Source organism: Atractosteus spatula, chromosome 27 (assembly GCF_055471065.1).
Source record: "Atractosteus spatula isolate fAtrSpa1 chromosome 27, fAtrSpa1.hap1, whole genome shotgun sequence".
NCBI classification, from domain to species: domain Eukaryota; kingdom Metazoa; phylum Chordata; class Actinopteri; order Semionotiformes; family Lepisosteidae; genus Atractosteus; species Atractosteus spatula.
Genome location: NC_142732.1, coordinates 11648505 through 11672777, shown reverse-complemented (window position 1 = coordinate 11672777; position 24273 = coordinate 11648505). Strand labels below are relative to the sequence as shown.

At 41.6% G+C, this 24273-nt stretch overlaps 1 protein-coding gene across 1 annotated transcript in view; it reads right to left on the bottom strand.

The window, feature by feature from the left end:
* Window positions 1–24273, bottom strand: part of LOC148814444 (von Willebrand factor A domain-containing protein 5A-like) — a 37802-nt gene that overhangs the window by 1502 nt on the left and 12027 nt on the right. The window contains exons 7-18 of the mRNA XM_088906856.1: window positions 22986–23158; window positions 22712–22800; window positions 21352–21496; window positions 20629–20708; window positions 18443–18557; window positions 17416–17574; window positions 16575–16678; window positions 15703–15947; window positions 9518–9607; window positions 8424–8498; window positions 600–736; window positions 263–389 (exon numbers count right to left, since the gene is read on the bottom strand). Coding sequence (XP_088762982.1) covers window positions 263–389; window positions 600–736; window positions 8424–8498; window positions 9518–9607; window positions 15703–15947; window positions 16575–16678; window positions 17416–17574; window positions 18443–18557; window positions 20629–20708; window positions 21352–21496; window positions 22712–22800; window positions 22986–23158 — 1539 coding nt within the window. The remainder of the gene's footprint in view (window positions 1–262; window positions 390–599; window positions 737–8423; window positions 8499–9517; window positions 9608–15702; window positions 15948–16574; window positions 16679–17415; window positions 17575–18442; window positions 18558–20628; window positions 20709–21351; window positions 21497–22711; window positions 22801–22985; window positions 23159–24273) is intronic.

Here is a 24273-nt window from a genome sequence, read left to right as displayed (position 1 = left end):
AACTTCTAACACACAGTTTTTTACGTTTTCTGAAAGCTAAAATGTCCTCCTTTTTAAAGGATTCTAATCTTGAAGCCTCTGGTATTTGATGTAATGACTATTTTTCCATTGTAACTCATTGATTGACAAAATATAAAAGAACTGTAACTTCTTTACATATAATATAAATAAATAATGTGATTTTAAAATGATTGTCAGGGTCAATTTTAAGTATTTGGTGCAGAATCTGTATATGAAATGGCGTCTCAGTTAATTACTGTACCTGACTGGGATTTAATCCAGGACACTGCTTTCATGGCCACAAAGTGCCACTCATCCTTGAAATCCAGTTTGAATCCATATAACCACAGCAGAGCTAGAACTGTTGCCCACATGTTGGTGTTCAGTGCCTAGAGAGGAAAAGCAGCAGGGATGACTGTCACCAAAATGGTTTAAAGTCACATCACAGAAAATGACATCAAAAAGATCTGAAGAATAGCCATGAAGTTCTATTAATGTAACTGCTGATTAGAATCTAGTCAGTCTAATGTCATTAAGCTCGTGCATGATTAATAGGAGATATTGCCTTTTGGTGATATATCAGTGCTCGAACTGCCTACCTCTTTAGGCATCTTGCCGGTCACCTCCTTCTTTGTTTTTCCCAAAACAGAAGCTACCGACTTGTTAAGCTCCCAGGATCCATTTGCTTTCTGAAGAGTGATCATCATTAGCATAGGATCCTCTTTTGGCTTAGAGACTGGAGACAGAAAAAACACTGGTCAAAGATGGGGATTTTGCATAGATACGACATTCTCATGTAATATTTATCGTATTTCTAGAGTTTAAGTGCAAGTCCTCTTACAGTACATATAGTAAATGGTGGAAAGAGACAAGGGTGGTGACAGACTCCAGAGTTAGGTAAAAAGAGTCCTTGTGGAGTCTGTGTGTCACATGCCCTTAACACCTAGAGGGAGCTGCTCTTCTGTCCTGTTCCTAGTTCCCTGTGATTCTTCATGTCTTTCTGGTGTGTCCTGTTGTGTTGCCTATTTCCTTCCTGTGTCTGCTCTGCTCCTCGCTCAGCATCGAGGGTCCAGATGTTGTGAGACCCGCCTCGTACCCAGGCCGCCCCCCATCTGCAGCCTGAGCGCATAGGTTTTTATACCGACATCATCTGACCCCCGTAGCCTGGGCTAACCCTCATGTTACCGCTACGCATAGGGTCTCTACTGCTTTCCTAGTCATTCCACGGCTTGCCCTTCCGCCATCCGTGACACCGTGCTGCTTGGAAAAGCTAAGAGATACAAATGATCTATGAAGTTGAATTGAAATCCTTAAACTCCTAACCAGTCAAAGCCTACAAATGAGTCAGATGAATAATTATTTTGAATTGGGAGCTCCATACTGAAGGCACTTTAAATCCAAATTAAGGGAAGAGCTAGTGAGGCTTGGCAGCTATCTGGGAGATAAATTCAAGGAGTGCTGTGAAACCGAAAAAAATGGAATACATCTAAAAAGAATCACTGAGTGTTTGTGGAAGATAGTTTAAGTATCATCTTGGCTTCTGAGGAACTCTTGGCCAGGAGTCCAGGAACATGTATTAAGGGACTCGGACTGATATAATCTATTAAAGGACTGATATAGTAATGACTGAGAAGGGTGGAAGGTGATATAAAAAAGCATTGAGAGATCCCTGATAATCAGTGCTCTGATGTGCTCCTGAAACAATTGGCACGTTTTCCTTCTGGTCCATCAATGTAAATCAGTGGTTCTCAAACTGTGGTACGCGTACCGGCAGTGGTACGTGGCGTGCCGCCCGGTGGTACGCCAAATGACCCTGGAACTGTGTTGTGTGCGCTGAAAAATCGGGACGGGTTTTCATATTTTGTATTTTAATACGTGTCGAATACGCAGCCTATGTACTACGATACATTGCGTGCTAATACTTCAGTGGACACAAGAGATACTCTGTAATTCTATACGACTCTATAGGAATGCGTGCTACGGATGCAAGTGACCAATTGTATTTAAAAAAAGGAACAAGTAATAGGTTTATTCCATGCTGAAAAAAAGAAGAAAGAGAACACAACGTTTCGGCCGTGGAGCCTTCTTCAGGTGTGAGAGAGACAGGGCAGTAGGCAAAGGTAAAGTAGCGGGAGAACAAAGGTTGGGAGGGAGGAGGAGTGAGAGGCGGGAGCAGGGGACAGAAAGAGAGGCCAATCAAGAGGTGTGAAGTCAGAATGGGTGCAGAGAGGTGTGAAATGAAACTTCCAATGAATGGAGAAAATTTAAAAGAACATTAGTCTGTCGTTAAGGGAAGGGAGAAGGTGTGATCCTAGCTGCAGAATAATTTTAGTTTCGGTGGTCTTTCTGATGTATGAGTTTGGAAAACCGTCTTTGAGAACACAGACGGAGAGATTAGAGTGGTCGTGGCCGTCAGAGGTGAAATGAGAAACAATGGGCTTGGAGAGATCTTTAATCTTTACAGCCCTGACGTGTTCTCTGAAACGGTCTCCGAGTCTCCTTCCTGTTTCTCCAATGTAGATGGCTGGGCATTTACTGCAAGAGATACAGTAAACAAGGTTGCTGGAGGTACAAGATGCTGTCTGGGTGATCCGGAATTGTCCTGAGGGGCCTTGAATGAGTGTGGTGGTGGCTGTGTATTTGCAGGTGATACAGCGAGCTCTGTTGCAAGGGAAAGTGCCTGATGTGGATGGTTGTTGAGGGCGGTCAAGGGAGCTGTGAACAAGGAGGTTACGCAGATTAGGTGGTCGGCGATATGAGATAATAGGGCGATCAGAAAAGAGGGCCCCAATGGAGGGATCATCCTGTAGGATGGAAAAGTTGTGGTTAATGGTCCTGGGGATAGGAAGTGTGTTAGGGTGGTAAGGAAGCACCAGAGGAATGCGGTTGTTACGGCGGGAGTTCCTGATCGGGTTGATGGTCCGGGGGGTGTTTTTGGCTCGGGCAAGGGCCCTGTCAATCACACTGCTGGGGTATCCTCTGTTGATGAAAAATGAGTACATTTCGAGGGCTTGGTTCTCGAAGTCGATGTCGTCGCTGCATAATCGTCGTAACCTAAGGAACTGTGAAAAAGGAAGAGAGTTTTTAGTGTGGTTGGGGTGAAATGAGCTGTACAGGAGGTAGCTGTGTGAATCCGTGGGTTTGTAATAAACTGAAGTGGACAGTCGGGGGTAGTTGATAGACAAGTGGATGTCTAGAAACGGAAGAGTAGTGGAAGATATGTTAATCGTATATTTGAGGGACGGGTGGAAGTTGGTGAAATGGTGCAGGAAGAACTCAAGCTGATCGTTGGAGCATGTGGCGGCACCGACGCAGTCATCAATATATCGTTTGTAGAGGTCAGGGACATAGCCAGTGTAGGAAGCGAAGAAGCGTTCTTCTACCCAGCCGACAAAAATGTTGGCATAGCCTTGCAGAATTGGTCCTCACACTGAACGCATTCTCTTTCAATAATCTTTTTTACCAACAGGTCAGTGGAGTTGCCATGGGCACCAGAATGGGACCCAGCTATGCCAACATTTTTGTCGGCTGGGTAGAAGAACGCTTCTTCGCTTCCTACACTTCTTCTTCTTCGCATCCCTCCATTGGGGCCCTCTTTTCTGATCGCCCTATTATCTCATATCGCCGACCACCTAATCTGCGTAACCTCCTTGTTCACAGCTCCCTTGACCGCCCTCAACAACCATCCACACCAGGCACTTTCCCTTGCAACAGAGCTCGCTGTATCACCTGCAAATACACAGCCACCACCACACTCATTCAAGGCCCCTCAGGACAATTCCGGATCACCCAGACAGCATCTTGTACCTCCAGCAACCTTGTTTACTGTATCTCTTGCAGTAAATGCCCAGCCATCTACATTGGAGAAACAGGAAGGAGACTCGGAGACCGTTTCAGAGAACACGTCAGGGCTGTAAAGATTAAAGATCTCTCCAAGCCCATTGTTTCTCATTTCACCTCTGACGGCCACGACCACTCTAATCTCTCCGTCTGTGTTCTCAAAGACGGTTTTCCAAACTCATACATCAGAAAGACCACCGAAACTAAAATTATTCTGCAGCTAGGATCACACCTTCTCCCTTCCCTTAACGACAGACTAATGTTCTTTTAAATTTTCTCCATTCATTGGAAGTTTCATTTCACACCTCTCTGCACCCATTCTGACTTCACACCTCTTGATTGGCCTCTCTTTCTGTCCCCTGCTCCCGCCTCTCACTCCTCCTCCCTCCCAACCTTTGTTCTCCCGCTACTTTACCTTTGCCTACTGCCCTGTCTCTCTCACACCTGAAGAAGGCTCCACGGCCGAAACGTTGTGTTCTCTTTCTTCTTTTTTTCAGCATGGAATAAACCTATTACTTGTTCCTTTGCAGCCTACGCATGCTGACGCAGCTACCCACCTGAACTAGTATTTAAAAAAAGCTACTTTATCTCCAGCAAATAGGGAGAAAGGAGAATGTGCGTGATTTTGGAACAATGCCAACGTTGTAAACACAGGAATGCATAGAAATACGCGCTACGAACGCAGGTAATCTTGTGAGCACACGAAAGCGTGATACCAGAAAAATATTTAATAACTGTTCTAATTTGAGAAAAATACACCGAGCGTCTCTGTGTTTCGCTCCCATGCGCATGAAATAAAAACTTTAAATACGGAAATAAAAACGGAAACGCGGAAAAATGCAGGCTTGCGGATTGCTAAAGCAGGTAAACTACACTATTTTGAAGAACCTTATTTACCGTTGGCAAAAGAGCTGACACGTATTAAGTGTGGAGAAAAAGCTGCTAAACAGCTCGACCTGCTGCCCCCCTCCCCGTGAAAGACACAGTCATTCATAGAATTATTGAAATGAAGGATTATATCAAACGTACACTGATAGAGCGCGTTAAGATGAGCAGATGTTTTTCACTGCAATTAGATGAGTCTGTAGTCGATTTGGTCAATTTCCTCGTTTACGTTAGATACGAGTTTGAGGGTACGTCCCATGAAGACTTTCTGTTCTGTAAACCGCTACCAACAGGAACTACAGGAGAGCACATATTTCAGCTTCTGAATAAATTTATCGAAGAGAATGGCCTCGACTGGATAAAATGCGTCTGAGTTTGTACAGACGGCGCTAGAGCAATGACATGCCGACATAACGGTGTAGTTGCACGAATTAGAGAGGCTGCTCCAGAAATTAATGTACGCATTACAACATCCACCGCGAGACCTTTGCCGTCAAGAAAATGCCTGACGATTTAATATCTGTTAGACTCGAAAAATTGTATCAAGGCTTGAAAAATTAATTCACCTCTGCTTTGCTCAACTAAACAGGCTCACCCCTCTCACTGAAATGGTGCTTTTTTATTAGTTGTTGTTAATGTTTTTTTTCCTGTAAAACACTTTGAGAAGCCACCTTCAAAGGCGCTATATCAAATAAAGTTTATTATTATAATATTTATTATATGTGTGTGAGTGTGTGCGCACACGCACGCTCATGTTGGTCATTGAGAATTTCTGGGGTTCCTATGAGATGATGACTTGTAGGTGGTACTTGGATGCTTTGGTTGGATTAGGGGTGGTACTTGGTCCAAAAAGTTTGAGAACCACTGATGTAAAATGATAAGATAATTTCATAAAGAGATGCAATATTGCACCACAACAAAAACATTGTTTATTCTACTTTTCAGTGTATGGAATTAACCTTCACTCCTTTCTTCGCAGCTCACGCACAGATGCAACTCCCTATTTAAAGCTCAGAATAAAAATATAATAGCAGACTTTACCTTATACAGCAACACAGTATGTGTTTATGGTTTCTAAACATGAATGACTTATCTACCCTACAGGACGGTTCCTTACATAACAAGTTCTGTCTATCTCTCTCAGTGTGGTAAGTGCTGTCAGTCATTCTCTTTATTGTATTCTGCTGTCTTACCAGGGGGAGCTGCTGAAGTCTTCTCACTTCTCACAGGAAGCATGCAGGGAAAGGGGATCTGTGTTGAGCTAACAGAAGAAGCCAACTGTTTTATGTCTTCATTTACTCCCTTATTTCCTCAATTACCAAAGCTTTGTCTTTCCTACCCATACAAGCACAGAGGTAAGGCTAGGGGAGGTCAGTGTCTCAGCTTTAAGGCTGTTAATTGATGAGGAATTCCAGCAAGCATTTGTACATGCTGCACCTCAAAAAATATCTGCACCTTGTTTATCAGAGTCTTGCCTCCAAAACTCCTTAGAATAGCAAAAACCCTAAGCATTCCAACTCAGCAGCCTAACCACAGTGTAAGTCTGCTGATCTGCTTAGCCGTTATACTGAACATTAAATACTGACTTCATCTGTTCACAAAACACAGCAATGTAGCAACGTAGCAACTGTAACAAGAGTATTTCAATTACCAATGAAAACTGCTATTGTTTTAACAGAAATGTAACCATTTGTACAGGACAACCTGAATGCAGCAAACATAATGGACATATCAAACAGGCACTGGTCTCACTCAAAAGAATAATATATGGATGTCAGATAGGCCACCATTCTGGGGAACCCAGGACCCCAGCACTGCAAAGCAGCAATGCTAATCACTGCACCCCCATGCCAACTGTATATAAACATTAACAATACAAATATTCAGTCAATGATTGAGTTACAAAAATACTTGCTACTATTCTATTTCTATTCTTATCTTTTAATTAACTGTTATTTATCAATCTATTTTGAAATTCATTTAATGAATTGTGTACAATAAAGCTTCAACATTTGAATTGAACATTGTAGTAATCATTATATGTATATAATAATTATAATTACCATCCAATGATTTACCAGATGCTTTTATTAAAGGCAGATATAGCAATGGTATACTCTGTGTAACACATTCGGGTACAGCAAAGATAAACTTAAAATAGTCAAAGATGGAAACATCCATTTAAAATAATCTTAACATTATTATTAATATTAACAATTATTTACATTAATTGTTATTGACATTAAATACTATTAACATCATTATTATTATTTATTATTAACTTATAAATCATGATTTTGTTAAGTTAATAAAGAGTATGTCAGTTTGGCTTGATTGGTGACAAGGTCTACCCTCAACAATCATTGCTAGGCACACTAAAGGTAAAGGGTAGATAAGTGTTTTGGATGATTCTGGTATTTGGAGAGACTGAACTTGTGCATTGAACCTCATTAAATATACTGGCCATGAGCTTATTCTTCAAGCTGTAGGAATATTGCATCACAACAACATGACAGGGGTTCTTGCTGACTTATTCGGCTCTGACTGTAACGCACAAGAAATGTTTTCTCACTTTCCAGAAATCCCTTCAGAATGTTAAAGTGCTCTTTCTTGCTTTGTCCAGTCAAGCAAAAGATCATCTCCTATGGTGAATAAAGTACTATACGTGAAGCAGAAAGATTTGTGCAGGAGTCTCAGAAAGTCCATGCACTGAACCTGTTGCTTTATTATTAGACGTGCCCATTTAGTTTATTTCTTCAGTCTGTCGTGTCTCTTGCGGATACTGCTGCTGTTGAAGTGCAGTCTGAAGAGTAGTTGCATAACAACCGATCCAATTTAATAAAAAACAGGATTTTCTTATATTGTACACTCAAACACCACTGCAGCACGACTGCCTGATCAAAGTGCACCAGTTGCCATGTGGGTATTTTTCTCTTGGCTTTGTAACCTCGGGAGCTGTTGTTTTCTGGCAGTGAGGGACATGAAATATGAGGTATTTATTTGATCATTTTTACCTTTCTATCCTTTTGATATCTGCTATCCCTGTAAGTTACCTGTTTGAAATTAACTGCAGAAGGTGTGTATTTTTATATAACAAAGGGTGAATCTAATACGTTTGTTTCAGAAAGTATTCATGTGGGAGTGAAATAGACCTCACTATTAGAATAGAAGGAGGGAAAAACAAAAAATCAAGATAAGGAAATCAAATTTTTAAACCAAGAATCCTACCATGAAAAGGTGACCATTCAGTCAAATCCATGTTAATTGTATTTATGATGTTGAGAATACAGTTACATACATACAGTGTAACATTATTTTATGAGCATATTTCATTAAAATATCTTCCTAATCAAAATTTTTTAAACAAAAATTCGGGGCGGAGCAGTGGCTCTGTGGCTAAGGATCTGAACCTGTGGCTGGAAGGTTGCCGGTTCAAATCCCGTAGTTGGCAGAGGAATCCTACTCCATTGGGCCCCTGAGCAAGGCCCTTAACCCCGACTGCTCCAGGGGTGCTGTACAATGGCTAACCTTGCGCTCTAACCCCATGCTCTCTCCCTACCTGTGTCTGTGTGTCTCATTGAAAGCAAGATGGGGTATGTGAAAAGACAAATTCATAATGCAAGAAATCGTAAAGGGTTAATAAACTGATGTTATTATTAAAATTATTGCAAAAATGCAATAATTGTGCCAGTTCTTACCAGGCTCTGACGAAGCGTATGGATCATAGAAACAGGCTGCTCTATAATTTGGTGTGTCTAGACGTGCTGGCTTGTCTAAAAGAGGAAAGTTCAAAAGATAAAATTTGTAAGCAACAAATTGATTCAATGCTCATTTGGAAAATAAGTCAGCATCACAAATCTGCGTGAGGAAACAGTAGCCACAAAAAACAGTCCAGACACAGCCAGGTCGCTACATGCTCTTCAAAATAAATAAAGAATCTGTACCTAATGAGAGACCTGCTTCTACTCCATCAAATGTTTGGTGGTCCGAGCTTTAACAAATTTGCATGCTACGTAATTGCCGCAATAAACATGCTGCAGTCCATTTTGATGAGTACAACAGCAAACGATTGTAATGGGAATGCAGTACTTACCTGGATTTCAAGGATACAACCCAAAGGGAAGACTGAATCAGAATTAAATAAAGATGTCTTGGAACTAACAGTCATGTTAAGATTACAGTGGAGTGCAGGCTTTCTTTCAGGGGAGATGATTAAATAAATTGGGGAACTAGAAATATTGAGCACTTTGGAATTATTAAATGGATCCTTTTCTGAAATAATATTTAGCATGGCCCCCTCTCGTTTGTGGTTATATGCTTTAAGATGTAAAAACAATTTTGGAACAGTAATATAAGCAAAACCTTTTCATTTTCATTAGTGCTGAAGAAATGTCAAGAAATATGTAATGCTGTAAAATTGGTTAAGCCTTTAAACGACTTTGTGAGATGCCAAGTTCAGATTGAAAGCTTTTGAAACCACAGCTAAAATACAACTTTGAGGTTCTGAACATTGTATGTCAAAAAAGCACTATGAATCAAAGTGCAAAAAAACACCGGGACAAGTCTGGGTCCTTTTCTTTAGGAAAGGATAAAGGATCCAATTTTAATAAATCCCCAGGGACCAACTGTATCCCACCAATTCTAGTCAAGGAAACAAGAGATGAAAATTGACAGTTCCAACAGCTGCTAAAGACAGGGGTAGTACTCAAGGTACTGGCTCTTCTTCAACCCGAGCAGCATTATACACAGCACCCACAACAAATACTTCACATGCGTGTTAGGAGTACCATACCTCGAAACACCAATGGTTCTATGCTGTAGGTTGTAGGCTCCTCAGAAAACAGCTTGTAGTCTCTAGATAGTAGGCTGCTCAAACAACGTACTGTTAATAAGCAAAAACAGAAAATTCTTAGAGTAGATTACAAGTTCTTGTGGTACTTAATAAACAACAAAATAGCTTTACAAAATTGATATGGAACAACATTCTGTACTTAACAGGAAACAGATACAAATGATACAAACACAATTATCAAAATTGCGCAGAAAAAAGTAACTAGCCTTTACATGAGATACACACACAAATTAATTTATTTGGAGGAACTATTTGCTCATACATTCTAACAAAATGGATTCTAGGAAGGAACAAAAATGACTTCTTTTTTAGTTGTTACATGAAAGAGCAGAGCCTACAGTTAAACACCAAAACAGATGACTCTCACAGCACCCAAATCCCGATTAAACCATAGCATAAACAGAAAGTAGTGCTTAGAAAGGGTTACCAATAAAACTAACAGTACAAGCACAAGTTTGTATAATAATTAGTGTGGTAACATTACTAATGTTCAACCTCAGTAACACTGTAGCAGGGCTTGCCAAAACACTACCAAACAGTTCCCATAACTAAACTGCAACATTCACTGCAGAAATTAAAACCACTTGCTTCTCACCAAGGCGTTGTTTTTATTGTGTTTTTATGTGTATTTGCCTTGACGTTTACGATCTATTGAGCTCACTAGTGTCTATGTGATGTTGTGAGATGGTTTGCCAAGCCTTTGCTGTGAGTTCTTGCTTAGTGTTTTCTGACCTCAATATTTTCTTCCTCAGAATGCAAAATGCATATGCATTTAAATTTACATCTGAAGCTTGACTTGGCCAGTTTGATATTTTCCACTTTTTCTCCTGACAAACGCCTTGTTCACATTTAGCCATATATCATGCTGCATGTTGAAGAACCCCAAATAAGTGTTTTCTTCTGCATATCCAGAGAAAACATCTCGGTAAATTTCAGAATTCATTCTTCTGCTGCCATCATTAGCTGCATCGCAGACAAAGACGACTGAGAGAGTTCCAGAAGCAATCCTGTAATCCTGTTGTCTCAATGTACAGCAAGCTGGAGTTGATAACTTCTCCACTGCACTCTGGAAATTGCTGGTGATTTCACGGACAGTTGTTTTAAGGTTTTTGTTCACAGCTTCTGTCATCAACTGCAAATGTTTTTTCTTGAACAATCCTTTCTGTACTGGGGAGTAAACAACTGTGCTTCACTGTTACAAAATTAGAATATATATTATTGAAAAGATCAAATTATATCAGGTGGGTAGCTGCGTCAGCATGCGTACTCTGCAAAGGAACAAGTAATAAGTTTATTCCCTACTGAAAAGAGAAGAAAGAAAACACAATGCTTTGGCTGTGAAGCCTTCTTCAGGTGTCAGATCAAATTATACTACACGCACCACATCACTATTACTGAACTTAAGATGGAATATTTGAACAAAGATTCTGTGTTTAGTTCCAAAATATAAATGGAAGTGGGACTGACAGCTGATGACAATCTGGAAATCTGGGTGATGCCTCATTGGGTGTGAGACAGATGCGTCCAAGGTGTGTCTTTTATGCACATCTCAGCAGTTGGGGAACTTTTTTGCAGTATTTTTCACATATAGTCTCTGAGAGTAGAGCTCAAATTTGCCCGCTCATCAGGGTAACTAGGAGTAACTAAGTTATATAGCGCTTTTCAGGACACTCCACTCAAAGCACTTTGCAGGTAATGGGGAACCCCTCCACCACCACCAGTGTGCAGCCCCTCCTGGATGATGCGCCAGTATTCTTCCCACACACCAGCTCTCAGTGGGAAGGAGAACAGAGTGATGAAGCCAGTTCAGAGATGGGGATTATTAGGAGGCCATGATTGATAAAGGATGCGTCTGTGTAGATGTTTGCCCTTTATGCCACTGCTGGCATGTAGGGCAACTACATCCTGTTGCTGTATCTGTGACATTAGTTTTTTACAGGAGAAGGTTGTTAACCTTGTGCCCAACCTCCAACATGGAGGGCCTGGCGCCCACTACCCTGAGATTATGCTCTACCAACAGAACTAGCTGGGGGCCATGATTGGTAAAGGCCAGGGGAAAATTTAGCCAGGATGCCCTGGGATTTTTAATGACCATAGAGAGTCAGGACCCCGGTTTTACATCTCATCCGAAGGACGGCACCTTTTTACAGTATAGTGTCCCTGTCACCATACTGGGGCATAGAACCCACACAGACCGCAGGGTGAGTGGCCCCACTAATACATCTTCCAGCAGCAACCTTAGTTTTTCCCAGGAGGTCTCCCATCCAGGTACTGGCCAGGCTCACTCCTCCTGAGCTTCAGTGGCCTGCCAGTAGTGAGATGCAAGGTGATATTGCTGTTGTTACACTCACTCCATCTGAGCTAATAATCCAGTAAGAAACTCTGAGCCTTTCACCCATGATATCCCAGGCTTGAAGTCCCGTATTCCAGGTACAGTGCCCTCAATGTCATCACACACTGTAAGCCTCAGTCCAATCTCTTCCTCTTCCAAGGTCACCCTCAAGTTTCTATCACATATCACCGAGCCGTCTGCTCATGGTATCCCAGGCTCAATGATATTTACACCTCTCACTCTTCATGCACATTCTCTTTAGGCAGTAGCAGTGGATATTCCTCAACTCGGTCATTCCTGTTTGGCCAGAACTGCTCTACTGCCTTTTTTACCTTACAAGTGGCCTGAGGCAGCTACTATTAGGGAGTCTTCCCCTGTTCCACAATGGCTCTGTGGGAGCCTCCCTGCTCCTAGACACCACACTCAGAGTCTATTCCAACTCCTCTGTAGACTCTCTCCCTGCTCCCTGCTTTCCCGGATAGAGCCTCTCCTGAGAGAGAAAGAGTTTCAGTTTCAGTATTTTCAGTTCTGCTGTCCATAAGTTTTGCTTCCCCGTCCTGTCCTATAATTCTATTTTAAAAGACCCCATTCTGTCCAATCCTGTGATAAACTGGAAAAAAAACGATATGATATCCACATAAAAATGCAAATAACTTCATATGTTTAAAATTTAGGATTGTAGCTGGTGAAGCTGAATTTTGATATACTGAATTTTGTTTATTCACAAGACCTCAACTCACTCATTATCCCACTTATGTTTATTTCTTATGTTTATTATTTAGTTTATTACTTATATTTGTTATAAGGTCTAATTTTGTCTTGTCTGACCACAAAACATTTTACCACATTTTCTCTTTGACCAACTGCCATTCAGTTTGGAGGGGTAGTCAGTTCTAGACAGTGTTTAACTGCCTTTCACTTCGTAGTAATCAGCTTTCCCATGCTCACCAAGCTCACGTCTTTGAAGTATTTTTTATGTCTTTCTCCTTATCTGTATCTTTATAAATCTTATTTCTGAGATATTCGGAAACTTCATTGGTCTTTCTCGTCGAAAAATTGTAATTTACTGCCTGAACTTGGGACACAAAAGAGCTAGAAATAGTGAATCTAACTGTGCAGCTACTGTAGTTATTTTTTGTCCCTAAGTTTAGGTTTGCCATAGCAAAGGGTTTCAATACTTATAAAATCTTAAACTTTCCATTTGTTATTATTGTGTTTCATTTTGAGTGTGTGTAGTATGTTGTGTAGATAACAAATATTAATTGCTACTTCAAAGTGTCATGAATGCAAGATTTAAAGCAACAAAACTTGATACTGTATATAACTTCATAAATAACCATTGCACCCTTGTGTGGAAATATTTTGTACAGTTCTAATGCATATTCAATGATCACTTCTAAATACCCATTCATGATAATAACAGACTATAAGCATTCCTGAAACATGGTTTGGATTCAGAGCACTATGGGTTATACACTTGTTGTGTACATCTTTTTTTCTCCTTAAGATATCCTTTTTCGTAACAGATTAAGACTCATTTCAAACCTTCACTGCATCCTCCTTCATCTTGCATCCTATAAACTTTGCAGTGGCCTGAATGCTTTTGAAAGATACAGTAGACTAAGGAGAAATTGCTTTGGAGAATCTCTGTGCGTCTCTGCTCCAACATATACTATGCAGCACTGAAAAGTTGCTCTAAAGTGCAGGTAGCAGGTATTCCTAGAATCCTTTTGACAAAAACAGCAAGAGCTGGCTATCCAGGGGAGTGGTCTTTTAAAACGATAAGCAGCTTTTCATTTTGAGTGTCTGCCTAGGAGTTGATATAATGAACTAAAATGTACATTGAAGTAAAAAAAACATTACTTCATGGCAGTGTAACCTAAATTGTTTTTATATCATAAGCTACCCTCTCCACAACATCCCGCATACAGTATGGAATTAAGGAAATATAATGCACTGCAAAATTAATATTTTACAACACACTAAATGTACACAAACATTTAAATTTGTAGTATAAGCTAATTCCACAGTAATCAAAATGTTTCATCTAAAGAAAAGAACCCATTGGTATTTGAACCTTGCTAAACACAGCTTGCTATTCTGTGTTTTTAGAGAACTTGGATTTCCTGAGTAAAGAATACATTGGTTAAAAGTGGCCTTTCCTCCTTGGTGGTGCATTTTTAGAACAGGGAGATTAAGTTTTAGAACAGGGAGATTTATTTGATGTCATCCAGATTTGCAGAGAGAGATTTAACTGCAGATTGTATTGTCTTTAGCTTAGAAGGCAGCTTATCTCTTATTTTGGCCTCTGCAGATATGATTTTAAGTCAAATACTTGGTAGAACTCTGGGGTTTTCTGGGTGACCTAAACATTATTCTCTTATTATTACTCTTTTCACCAAAGCTGTGACAGAGAAAAAGGAATTCACGTGCCTCTAATTATACCAACTGTTCTAGTGTATTCCTGGAGAAATCTTTACAGGTTGGGGGGTATGATTATTTATTTTAGTTATTGAATAAGCCACTCAGTTAATTCCTGCTTTATATACAGTATAAGCACAGTGCCTTACATGAGGCTGTTCTCATGCTCTGCTTTATGAAGATATTCAAGTGGACCCCAGAAGTCTTCAGTGACTCACAAATGTTGAAGTTGCAACAGAGGTGCTCCACATTCTTGTGGCTAGAGCCATGTCATAGTCTTTAATGCTCTTAAATGCTGGAAATTGCTGGAAATCATGGATGATCTGCAGGTCTATTCTTCAAAGCAACTTCTGCTGGTCTATCTCCCCCATTCCAGGGACTTGCCAGTATCGGTACAGGACCTCTGCAAGATGATCTTCATCACCCTGGGAAAGGAGTCAATGTCAGGTTTGACTACCTCCATCCTCCAGCAACGGAGCCATCTAGTCTTGGACTCCTCTGCGTACCATTGCACTAGCTCCAGGAAGTAGGCTCGCAGTGTCCAAGACTTGCATCTCATGATGGCAGTCATAGTTATGATAGGGATTGCAGCCTCCTCTCAGGCCCTTATTTTCTTGCCGAGTCCACTCAAGACATCAATGGGAGTCTCATTGTTTCTCTTTAGTCATCTTTTTAACATTTTTCACAGCCTTTAACAATCTCATGTTATCATCATGTACAGACTTCATGCCTCATGTTTCCATATAAAGGAAACAGGTATATGTAGCGGAGCTAGTTTGGGCACGGTGACGTCATCGCCCTCCCTGCGCGTAGCAGGGACCTCAGCCGCCTAGGCTGGGGGAGGTCTCCTTTAGCTCACTCGGCTGCTTCCCTGTTGCGTTACGCCAGTCCCGGGTCCGCGCCCCAGGTGTTGCAGGACGAAATTGGCGGGGTGGAGTGGCAGAGGGCACGACCCCACGCGGAACCGCGACAGTCACATATAGGCACGATGCATTGTTGAATGATTGCAGGAGAGACATGCAAGATGACCTAAATGTCCAAGCTCCTCCTCCACAGCTGTTCTAGTCTGAGACTTTATTATGCACTAAAGCATAGTTGAATGGCATGAATCTTGTTACCAAGTGATACAACGATATGGGGTCCGTAAAGAGATCATCAAACTACTGTACCTTGCACATTTCAGTTACTGCCATCTATAAACTCAAGCTTGACCTTACCAAGAACAGGTGGGCTCATGATGTCAGATGGTATTAAAGTGCTTCATCTATTCAGACCTGGGTAACTCTGTACATAGCCTGAGTGTCTGAGGTCACCACCATGTCATTTTAGGTCAGTATACACAGTAAGAACACACTCACAATTTAACACTCACAGTCAAATTCAAACTCAACCCTCTTCCCAGGGATATCCCTGCATAGTAGAGCACCCTGGACCGGCTGCTTGTTGTCTTTGTTGATGGCGATGAAGGCTGTGTGGGAGCAGCTCACTCCAGATTCAGTGCTCAGCTTAATTAATCTCTGCTTCAGCACCTCCTTCTCTTTACCCTGTGTTCTCTCCCTCTCTTGGCCCTCCAAGAAGCGGATTAGAGTACAAGCCCCAAGTCTGTGGATTGCGAGGCTGTGATACAAGGAGAAAACCACAGGAACAATTACTGAACTGCTTACATGACTGTTTTTCTCTTGATAAAGTTAAGTGATGGCCAATGAGGCAGCCTAGTGTCTTTCTGTCTTGCATCTCAGTCAGTGGTTTTATTAAATGCTAAATTATTTACAAACTAAGACTCCATTTCCAAAACACATGGGTCACAGACCAAAATGATTAAAAATAATTAATAACCACCTATAAAGGACATTAATATAAAGACACTGGATATCTTTATGTGTGTATATATTATTTATACATGGGAACAAGTAATAGGTTTTTTCCATGCTGAAAAGAGAAGAAAAGAAACACAAAATTTTAGCTGTGGTACATTTCTATTTAGAAACTGTGTCATAAAGTATCGTAAATGTAATCCTTAGAAACTCGATCAGTAGTTTTTCAAATTAAAACACAGAAGGACATTGACTGAGAAGAGACAGTCCATAATAATATTGACTTTTATCTCAGCAGAGAAGAAAATAATTCTCTTTACTGCTCTTCAGCTGTGATGTTAAGTGACAAATACCTACATGTCACTCAGATTTTCACTACAGAACTGTACAGAACAATACTAATTTTGTGGACTAACAGTTGTTGTCTTACCCACTGTCCATGTCAGAGTTTAGACTGAAGCTCAGCTCATTCTTTACAGATTTATCTCCTAGAGTGTATTGCAGACACACCGAGCCGACTGCACTGCTGTCACACTGAAGGAGAGATGGAGACAGAGAGACTTTTTGTTAGTGTTACTAACAAAGGTCTATAAAGAAATGCTTGTTTCTTTTTCTATAAAGCTTTGGCTTATGTATTATGTTCTATATAACATATTAAGTCACTGTATAAAAACATATTATTATGAAATGGCATAATACATTCAAGACAGCAGGCTGAGAGAGGTTATGTTTGATCTTTTTCTATTCTGTTTGTAACATTTTGAAGGTTTGTATTGTTGGAGCTCCTACTAAAGCACTACCATCACTAAAGAGTAATAACATTAATTTAAGATGTACAAGTACAACAAAAGAGAAAGACAGTACAGATTATAGAGGTATCAGTAAAAGTAAAAACAAATCAACTGGGCATACACCCAGGACATGTACTAACGAAAGCCTATTTATGCCAAAATTATGGACAGTGGACACCCCTTATTGGCACCCCTTGATAAACAGTTTAACAGTTTATCAAGGGGTGCCAATATAAACATGTTTCCCTCTTGTAAACATGCTGGTAATACCTGTTATTGAAGTACAGATATACTGCACCTTTTCCTTTCTGCCACAACTGTCTTTCCTGTTCACTACTGTGACGTGACATTTAATCTTTTTACTATTTGTTTTGAGTTAAACTCACAACACTGCAAAAGAGATGGAGCGACAGAGATCCGAGATCTAGGCACCCCCACATTTACAGCCAATTGTGTGATGTTTCCACCCTATGCACTTACCTGTCCTGTGAGCTGGGCATACAAAAGTGCCCTCTGACCCCGGAACAGCACTGTAGGGCTGGGTGACAGGAGGGACACCTTAATCCCAGGTGGGACATCCCAGCACACAGAGATCTCCTTGACTACAGGTTGCAGAGCAAAGCGCAGAGACTGCATCACCTGACAGGAAAGGGTTAATACAGTTACTGAGTACATAGAGCTATTTGTATAGAAAAAGGAAAGCATGTTGCAGTTTTTAGCTCAGATCTAAATGACAGTTTAAATTTCTGAGTATCATTATCACCCTCACAGGAGCGTTGCAGAGCAAGCTCACATTACCACAGAAAATGGCCACTCCTCTATTCCGTCAGCATTAGTTGGTCATCAGCATTACTTAATGGCTGCCCTGGCAGCATTCTGGGCTCTGTTATATTCACTCTGAGCCTCTCTTGTGCCTCTCAAATTCCCGTGTTCCTTACTTTATGTTTCTCTTTAGATTCCTGACCTCAGGAATTGACAGCCCGACTTCAATCCTGGATCACCCCCATGCTTGTTATATTCTTCTTCGATGACTCGGCTTGGACCTTGCTTGTTTATGCCTTTGAATTCACCCTGTGTTTCATTAAAGAGCCCTCCTGGACTTAAACCTTGCTTCGTAAGTCTGGACTGTGCCTTGCATGTTTCTTTTGTCTGCTACACACACTGTTAATGTTGAATTTATCAGACCAACATCCATACCATCATGGAAGAAACATGGATTGGGTATGAACTTTTTAACTAGCTCCTGTTACACACACTGCAAGGTCTATAGTGCATTACAGGAGTCAGCGCAGATTGGAGGTGGGATGTTTCCCTGAATTATGCCTCAATCAACTCTCAAGTGCCTGCAAAGACCTGGAGTGCATGGTGGTGCTCACGCCCAGGCTCAAACTGCAGAAGTCTAAGCTATAGAACTCAACAAGGACAATAAGCAGGTGCCCTTACTGGCTGAGTCAATAGGACACTCATTGCAATCTAAGCTCTTCACGTCTCTCAGATTGTCTCTGACCTTGGGCTGCAGTCGGTCTGTTCCAGTGATGAACTGGGGGTGTCCTGACCCTGCTCTGGCCATGCCTGTGATCAAGGAGCTGGAGGCCCCTTCCCCAATCCCAAAGGTAAAGCACCTGGACACCACAACACAACATTACACTACAAACTGAATGGGATACATATATGTACTGTAATACGTACTGTATGACCCATTAAAACCTTCACCTTGTGCACATTTACATTGATTCACAACAAAACATACATCAACCGACTGGATTTAATCATATATTTCAAACACAGTTATTAAATAAAATCACAGAAAATGTGAATGAAAATAAAGTTCGAGGAGACATGATGAGTTTTCAGTATGAAAGGTGAAATACTGTCAAAATGAAAACATTACAGAGGTAGTATCACTTCTGATCATCCCTGATGCATAGATCTGATTATAAAAATAATTGTGTAATTGTGCGTATTCTTAGTGTGACGTTTACAAGTATTATTGAATTGTTTCTATGTTTCTGCACCAAGAAACCAACCTCAGCTTCCTTGTATATGTAACATACATGGCACATAAAGTGATTCTGATTTAATATTAAGTTAATTAAGTTTCTTATTAGTGTTGGCCAGGCATTTTCCGATCCTACCAGAACTGACTTGTTAAGCACTCCCTGCAACATAATCCCCCAGTTTAAATACTACTCAACTACTCTACACATACACATCAGCCAGGACATCAGTGTCGCTCTGGTTCATACAGAACACCATCAGCCTGTCCTGCTTGTGCACATCCCATTTAATAATAATAATAATAATTGCTTACACTTATATAGCACTTTTCTGGACACTCCACTCAAAGTGCTTTACAGGTAATGGGGATCCCCTCCATGCCCACCAGTGTGCAGCCCCACCTGGATGATGCAACGGCAGCCATAGTGCGCCAGAACGCTCACCACACATCAGCTATCAGTGGGGAGGAGAGCAGAGTAATGAAGCCAATTCATAGATGGGGATTATTAGGAGGCCATGATTGGTAAGGGCTAATGGGAAATTTGGCCAGGACACCAGGGTTACACCTCTTTTCGAGAAATGCCCTGGGATTTTTAATGACCACAGAGAGTCAGGACCTCAGTTTTACGTCTCATCCGAATTCCGGCGCTTGTTTACAGTTTTGTGTCCCCGTCACTATACTGGGGCATTAGGACTCACATGGACCGCAGGGTGAGTGCCCCCTGCTGGCCCCACTAACACCTCTTCCAGCAGCAACCTTAGTTTTTCCAGGAGGTCTCCCATTCAGGTACTGACCAGGCTCACACCTGCTGAGCTTCAGTGGGTTACCAGTTGTGAGTCGCAGGGTGATATGGCTGCTGGCTTCATTTACCGTGACTGTCACACTCACTATGTTTAAAACACAAATAATATGATGTATTGTAACAATGCGCGAGTGGAGCCACGGCGAACACCAGTAAAAATTGACACCACCCCCCCCGAGGTTACGGAGGCACCGGTGTGAGGTCAGCAAAAACAAAACCAAGGAAAAAGGAGGAAAAGCACACTGCTTTGTGCAGTGTCGTCCATACTGAACTATCCATATCTAACATGGTCCAGTCTGGGGTAAAAAGAAACCACCTGGCACAGCGGCCGCCAGTCTGGACTATCCCTATTTAGTGGGGTGCTGACTGGAAGAAAAGGAGCAAGGCCGAAACAAAAGAAAACTCAACCTGCCCCGGTGAGTCATCACAGCAGGACAGGAGAAAAGAAAAAGAAAATATGCCCTTTAAGACACACTGAGCACCTCCACAGAGGGACGAGCAGAACCCCGCAAGGGGAGGACTTTCCACTCACTCCACAGCCCCCTCTGGGACTGTCGCTGGAAGGTCCTCCCCTTGCGGGGTTCTGCTCATCCCTTTGGGGAGATGCTCAGTGTGACTTAAAGGGCCCCACAGCTGCATCTCGTCCTTAATCAGCCAGGACTGCTGTGGTTGCTAAGGCAACGCGTCGTCTTTAATCCAGGGCTCCGCCTCCCCACTTAACACGTCACGTGTTCTGCCACAGCATGTACCAAATAAGTAAAAGACACAAAATTTGAACTGTCGAGTTTCAATTTTGCATTAGAATATACAGAATAAATATGTTATCCCAATGGTCATTATTTTACCGTCATATCATTTTGCAAATCTAACTGTAACAATTTATCAGACACACCTGTGAGAGAAAGCATGACTCCTTACAAGGTCAATCACTTCTTTAGTGTTGCTCACTTCTCCGTCGGTGAACACAAAGAGCTGAGAGGGAGAGTGTGAAGGACAGCAGTGTAGGAAAAGGGGTGAAGGTATGAAGAGAAAGGGAACCAGGCAAAAAAGAGATAAGAATAGTGAATGGTGAGCGACTACAATACTACACACTGCATAAGTATTTCAGTTGTTGAAGCACAGTTGTGATTGATCTGAAAGAACACAGATAAGATTCTCAAATTAATTACTTCAGACTTGTAAAAAGGACAGTCATTTCAATGACTCTGCTCTCTAGGAAATAATTATAACAATTCTTTTTGTCCTTGCTTAATAATACATTAGAATTATGGGATTGTACCAGATTTTTAATATAATATGGACAGAGAGTTGTCCTGTCCAGCCTCACTGCAGTGTGTGACAGTAGACAGAGACAGAGTTGTCCTGTCCAGCCCCAGTGCAGTGGGTGACAGTAGACAGAGTTGTCCTGTCCAGCCCCAGTGCAGTGGGTGACAGTAGACAGAGCTATCCTGTCCAGCCCCAGTGCAGTGTGTAACAGTAGACAGAGACAGAGTCGCCCTGTCCAGCCCCAGTGCAGTGTGTTACAGAAGACAGAGCTGTCCTGTCCAGCCCCAGTGCAGTGTGTGACAGTAGACAGAGACAGAGCTGTCCTGTCCAGCCCCAGTGTAATTGGTACCTGTCGGGGATGTGCTGCTTGGCAGGGTTTCCTGTAGATTTCTCTCAATGGAAAAAGAATCTCAGTTCCTCCCATATCAGCCTGCATTACCATCACTTTTTTCAGCGCTGACTCCATGGAGTCCTGAGTATACTCCACACTCTCCCTAAGAGAGAGGAAGAATGTGATCTGTAGATCACATTATACATACTGTATATAAACATATTCATGAAAATTTTGACAACATTTGAAGATTGGCAATGTTGCAGAGGTATAACTGTGCACGAATTTGCAAAGAATTATAGGTATACTCACCTTCCATCCTTCAGGACATTGGTTGCTCTGCAACTACCTACAAGTATTATTGATAGGAAATTCTCGTTCTCTTATTTACTAATAAGGGGTGGAGTAAATAACACTAATTTACTCCAAATACTAATAACAGGCTCTGTGCCTGTGGCTAGAAGGTTGCCGGTTCAAGTCCCACGGCTGGCAGAGGAATCCTACTCTGTTGGGCCCCAGAGCAAGGCCCTTAACTCCAATTGCTCCAGGGGTGCTGTATAAATGGCTGACCCTACACTCTGACCCCAAGCTTCTCTCCCTGTCTGTGTGTCTCATGGAGAGCAAGCTGGGGTATGCGAAAAGACACATTCCTCATGCAAGAAATTGTATATGGCCAATAAATGTCATGCCCAGTACACCTAGAGGGCGCTCTACTTTTCTCCTGTTCCTAGTTCCCTGTGATTATTCATGTCTTTCTGGTGTGTCTTGTTGTGTAGCCTATTTACTTCCTGCTTCTGCTCTGCTGCTTGCTCAGCATTGAGGTTCAGATGTCCTGAGACCCGCCTAGCACCAGGTCACTCCTGTCCTTGGCCTGAGGGCATAGGTTTCTATACGGCATTTCCTGAACAGCTGAGCCCGGGCTAACCCCCGTCTCGCCGCTACGCATAGGGTCTATTTTCGTTCTCCTGCCATTCCATGGTTCATCCTTTCCGACATCCGTGAAAATAAAGTGATTTGATCTTATCTTACTGGAAACAATACTCAACCAGAGACTGTGCTCTAAGTCTGCTTAACATTACAGCAGCTGGAAAAAAGTTAAACTCCTCTGCAGCTAAACCAAAGGAGTCAGTAATTAAAATCATGATGAGTTCAGTCGGAATTAAACCCAAACACCTTGTCTCCCGCTAGGAGCAGGAGTGAATGAAACTAGTCTGGTGTCAGAATGCCTGGGTAAAGTGTGTGACTTTATTTAGTGACCAGCAATGTGACTCTACATGGAATAGATATATGCGACCCAATAATGAAATTAGATTTGAACTTTGAGGCGGAAACATGACTACAGACTTGTCCAGACTCATGGTTGTGTTTCCTTACTCACGGGAAGAAGGACTCGTACTGAGATCCAAAGCTGTAGATATTGAAGTGGCAGCCCAGAGGGAGGCTCTTTAACAGGAGCACCAGTGTATCCTACAGAGAAACAAACAGAGGGAGGTTAATACACAGTCAGCACACAGCACTGCAGACACTGAAAGGGTAAGCTAGAGAAACACATTTGTGTCACTGTGTGTTTCTGTCTGTGCTTGTATGTCATTATGCATATCAGTCAGTGTATTTTTCAGAGTGTCAGAGTCTACCAGTCTCAGTGCCTATACCCTGGCACTCTCTATGCGCTGCTGTGCTCCAGATTCCCTGTCCATGGGATTCTGCATGCTGCCTGAGCAGTCCATCAGGAAAATAAATTCTCCGTTGGAGGACAGAGTTGACACTGCAGTAGGGAATTCTGGGAACAGGCTGAGCATCAACATAGGATCTGCCATCAATGTACCTAACAGAAAAATACAGAGAAGTTTCATTCAGATTTGCATACAAAAGCACTACAGTCACTGGTCAGTTTTTTTTAGCAAGTTATGTTTTAACTTTTGTCATTTATTACTCTGCAACCCCTTAATATAAGCAATGTAGTTAGCTGCGTTTCTCTGTTCATTCTACTCTAATTGATACATAATACTTAGTAATAAAGGTTTATCACTCAGATTAATTTCTCATGTTATGTTTGATGTTATGTTATAAGATGTAGAAATTAAGGAAATTACATAATTTCCAATTGCTTGTTCTTAAATTTGTCCTGATGTATCAGTGAATGAAGAGGCTGAAGGCTGAAGAGCTCCATGAAGTTGGCTTCACACAAAGACTTGTGCTGGTTTATGCCATAAAAAACAGCATTATGGAGGGCTGAGTGATCTTCTATTTTATGATTACCAAAACTGACCACAGAATTCAGATGAGATCTTATTAGTATGGCTGCAAATAAGACAGGTGGAAGAAACATGGCTAGTCCCGGCTATAGTTTTTTAATGAAACCCAGCCAGAAGCCTGAGTGAGTCTGAAAATCCCCAGTGGAATTACTCACAGGAATACGCTTGGTCTGCGAGGAGACCCAGGGCTGGGAGCTCCAGCTCGCCCATACGACTTTAAGAGCGTCAACTTTACTTCAAGACACCAGGCCTGGGGACAGTGTGTCTGTTTGTAACCAGCATTCTTCCCAAGACGTCTGTGACGATAAGACGCTCGCTCATTGACTTTGTTGTTCTTTAGAATAATCAACTTTTGTATTTTGATTTTGGTCCCTCTATATGAGCTGCTGCGTGTAAGGCTCAGTTTATTCTTTTTTTAAAGTTATGTAGCCATTGCTATGGATCCATAGTCCTGCCAAAAGATAAAAGTTTGCTTTTCTGGATTCACTAGCAAAGGTCAAACTATTGCTTATTTTTTGACAATTTTTGGCTCATTTTCTCAGGATATTGGCTTTCACTTTTCGGATTGAAGGTTAAAGGGGAACTTCAGTCCCAATTTCTCAGACCGCTTATTAAATCTTGGTAAAAACAAATAATTGGTGTTATTTCAAAATTTGACAAATTATGAATCATGCTCAATTTCGTG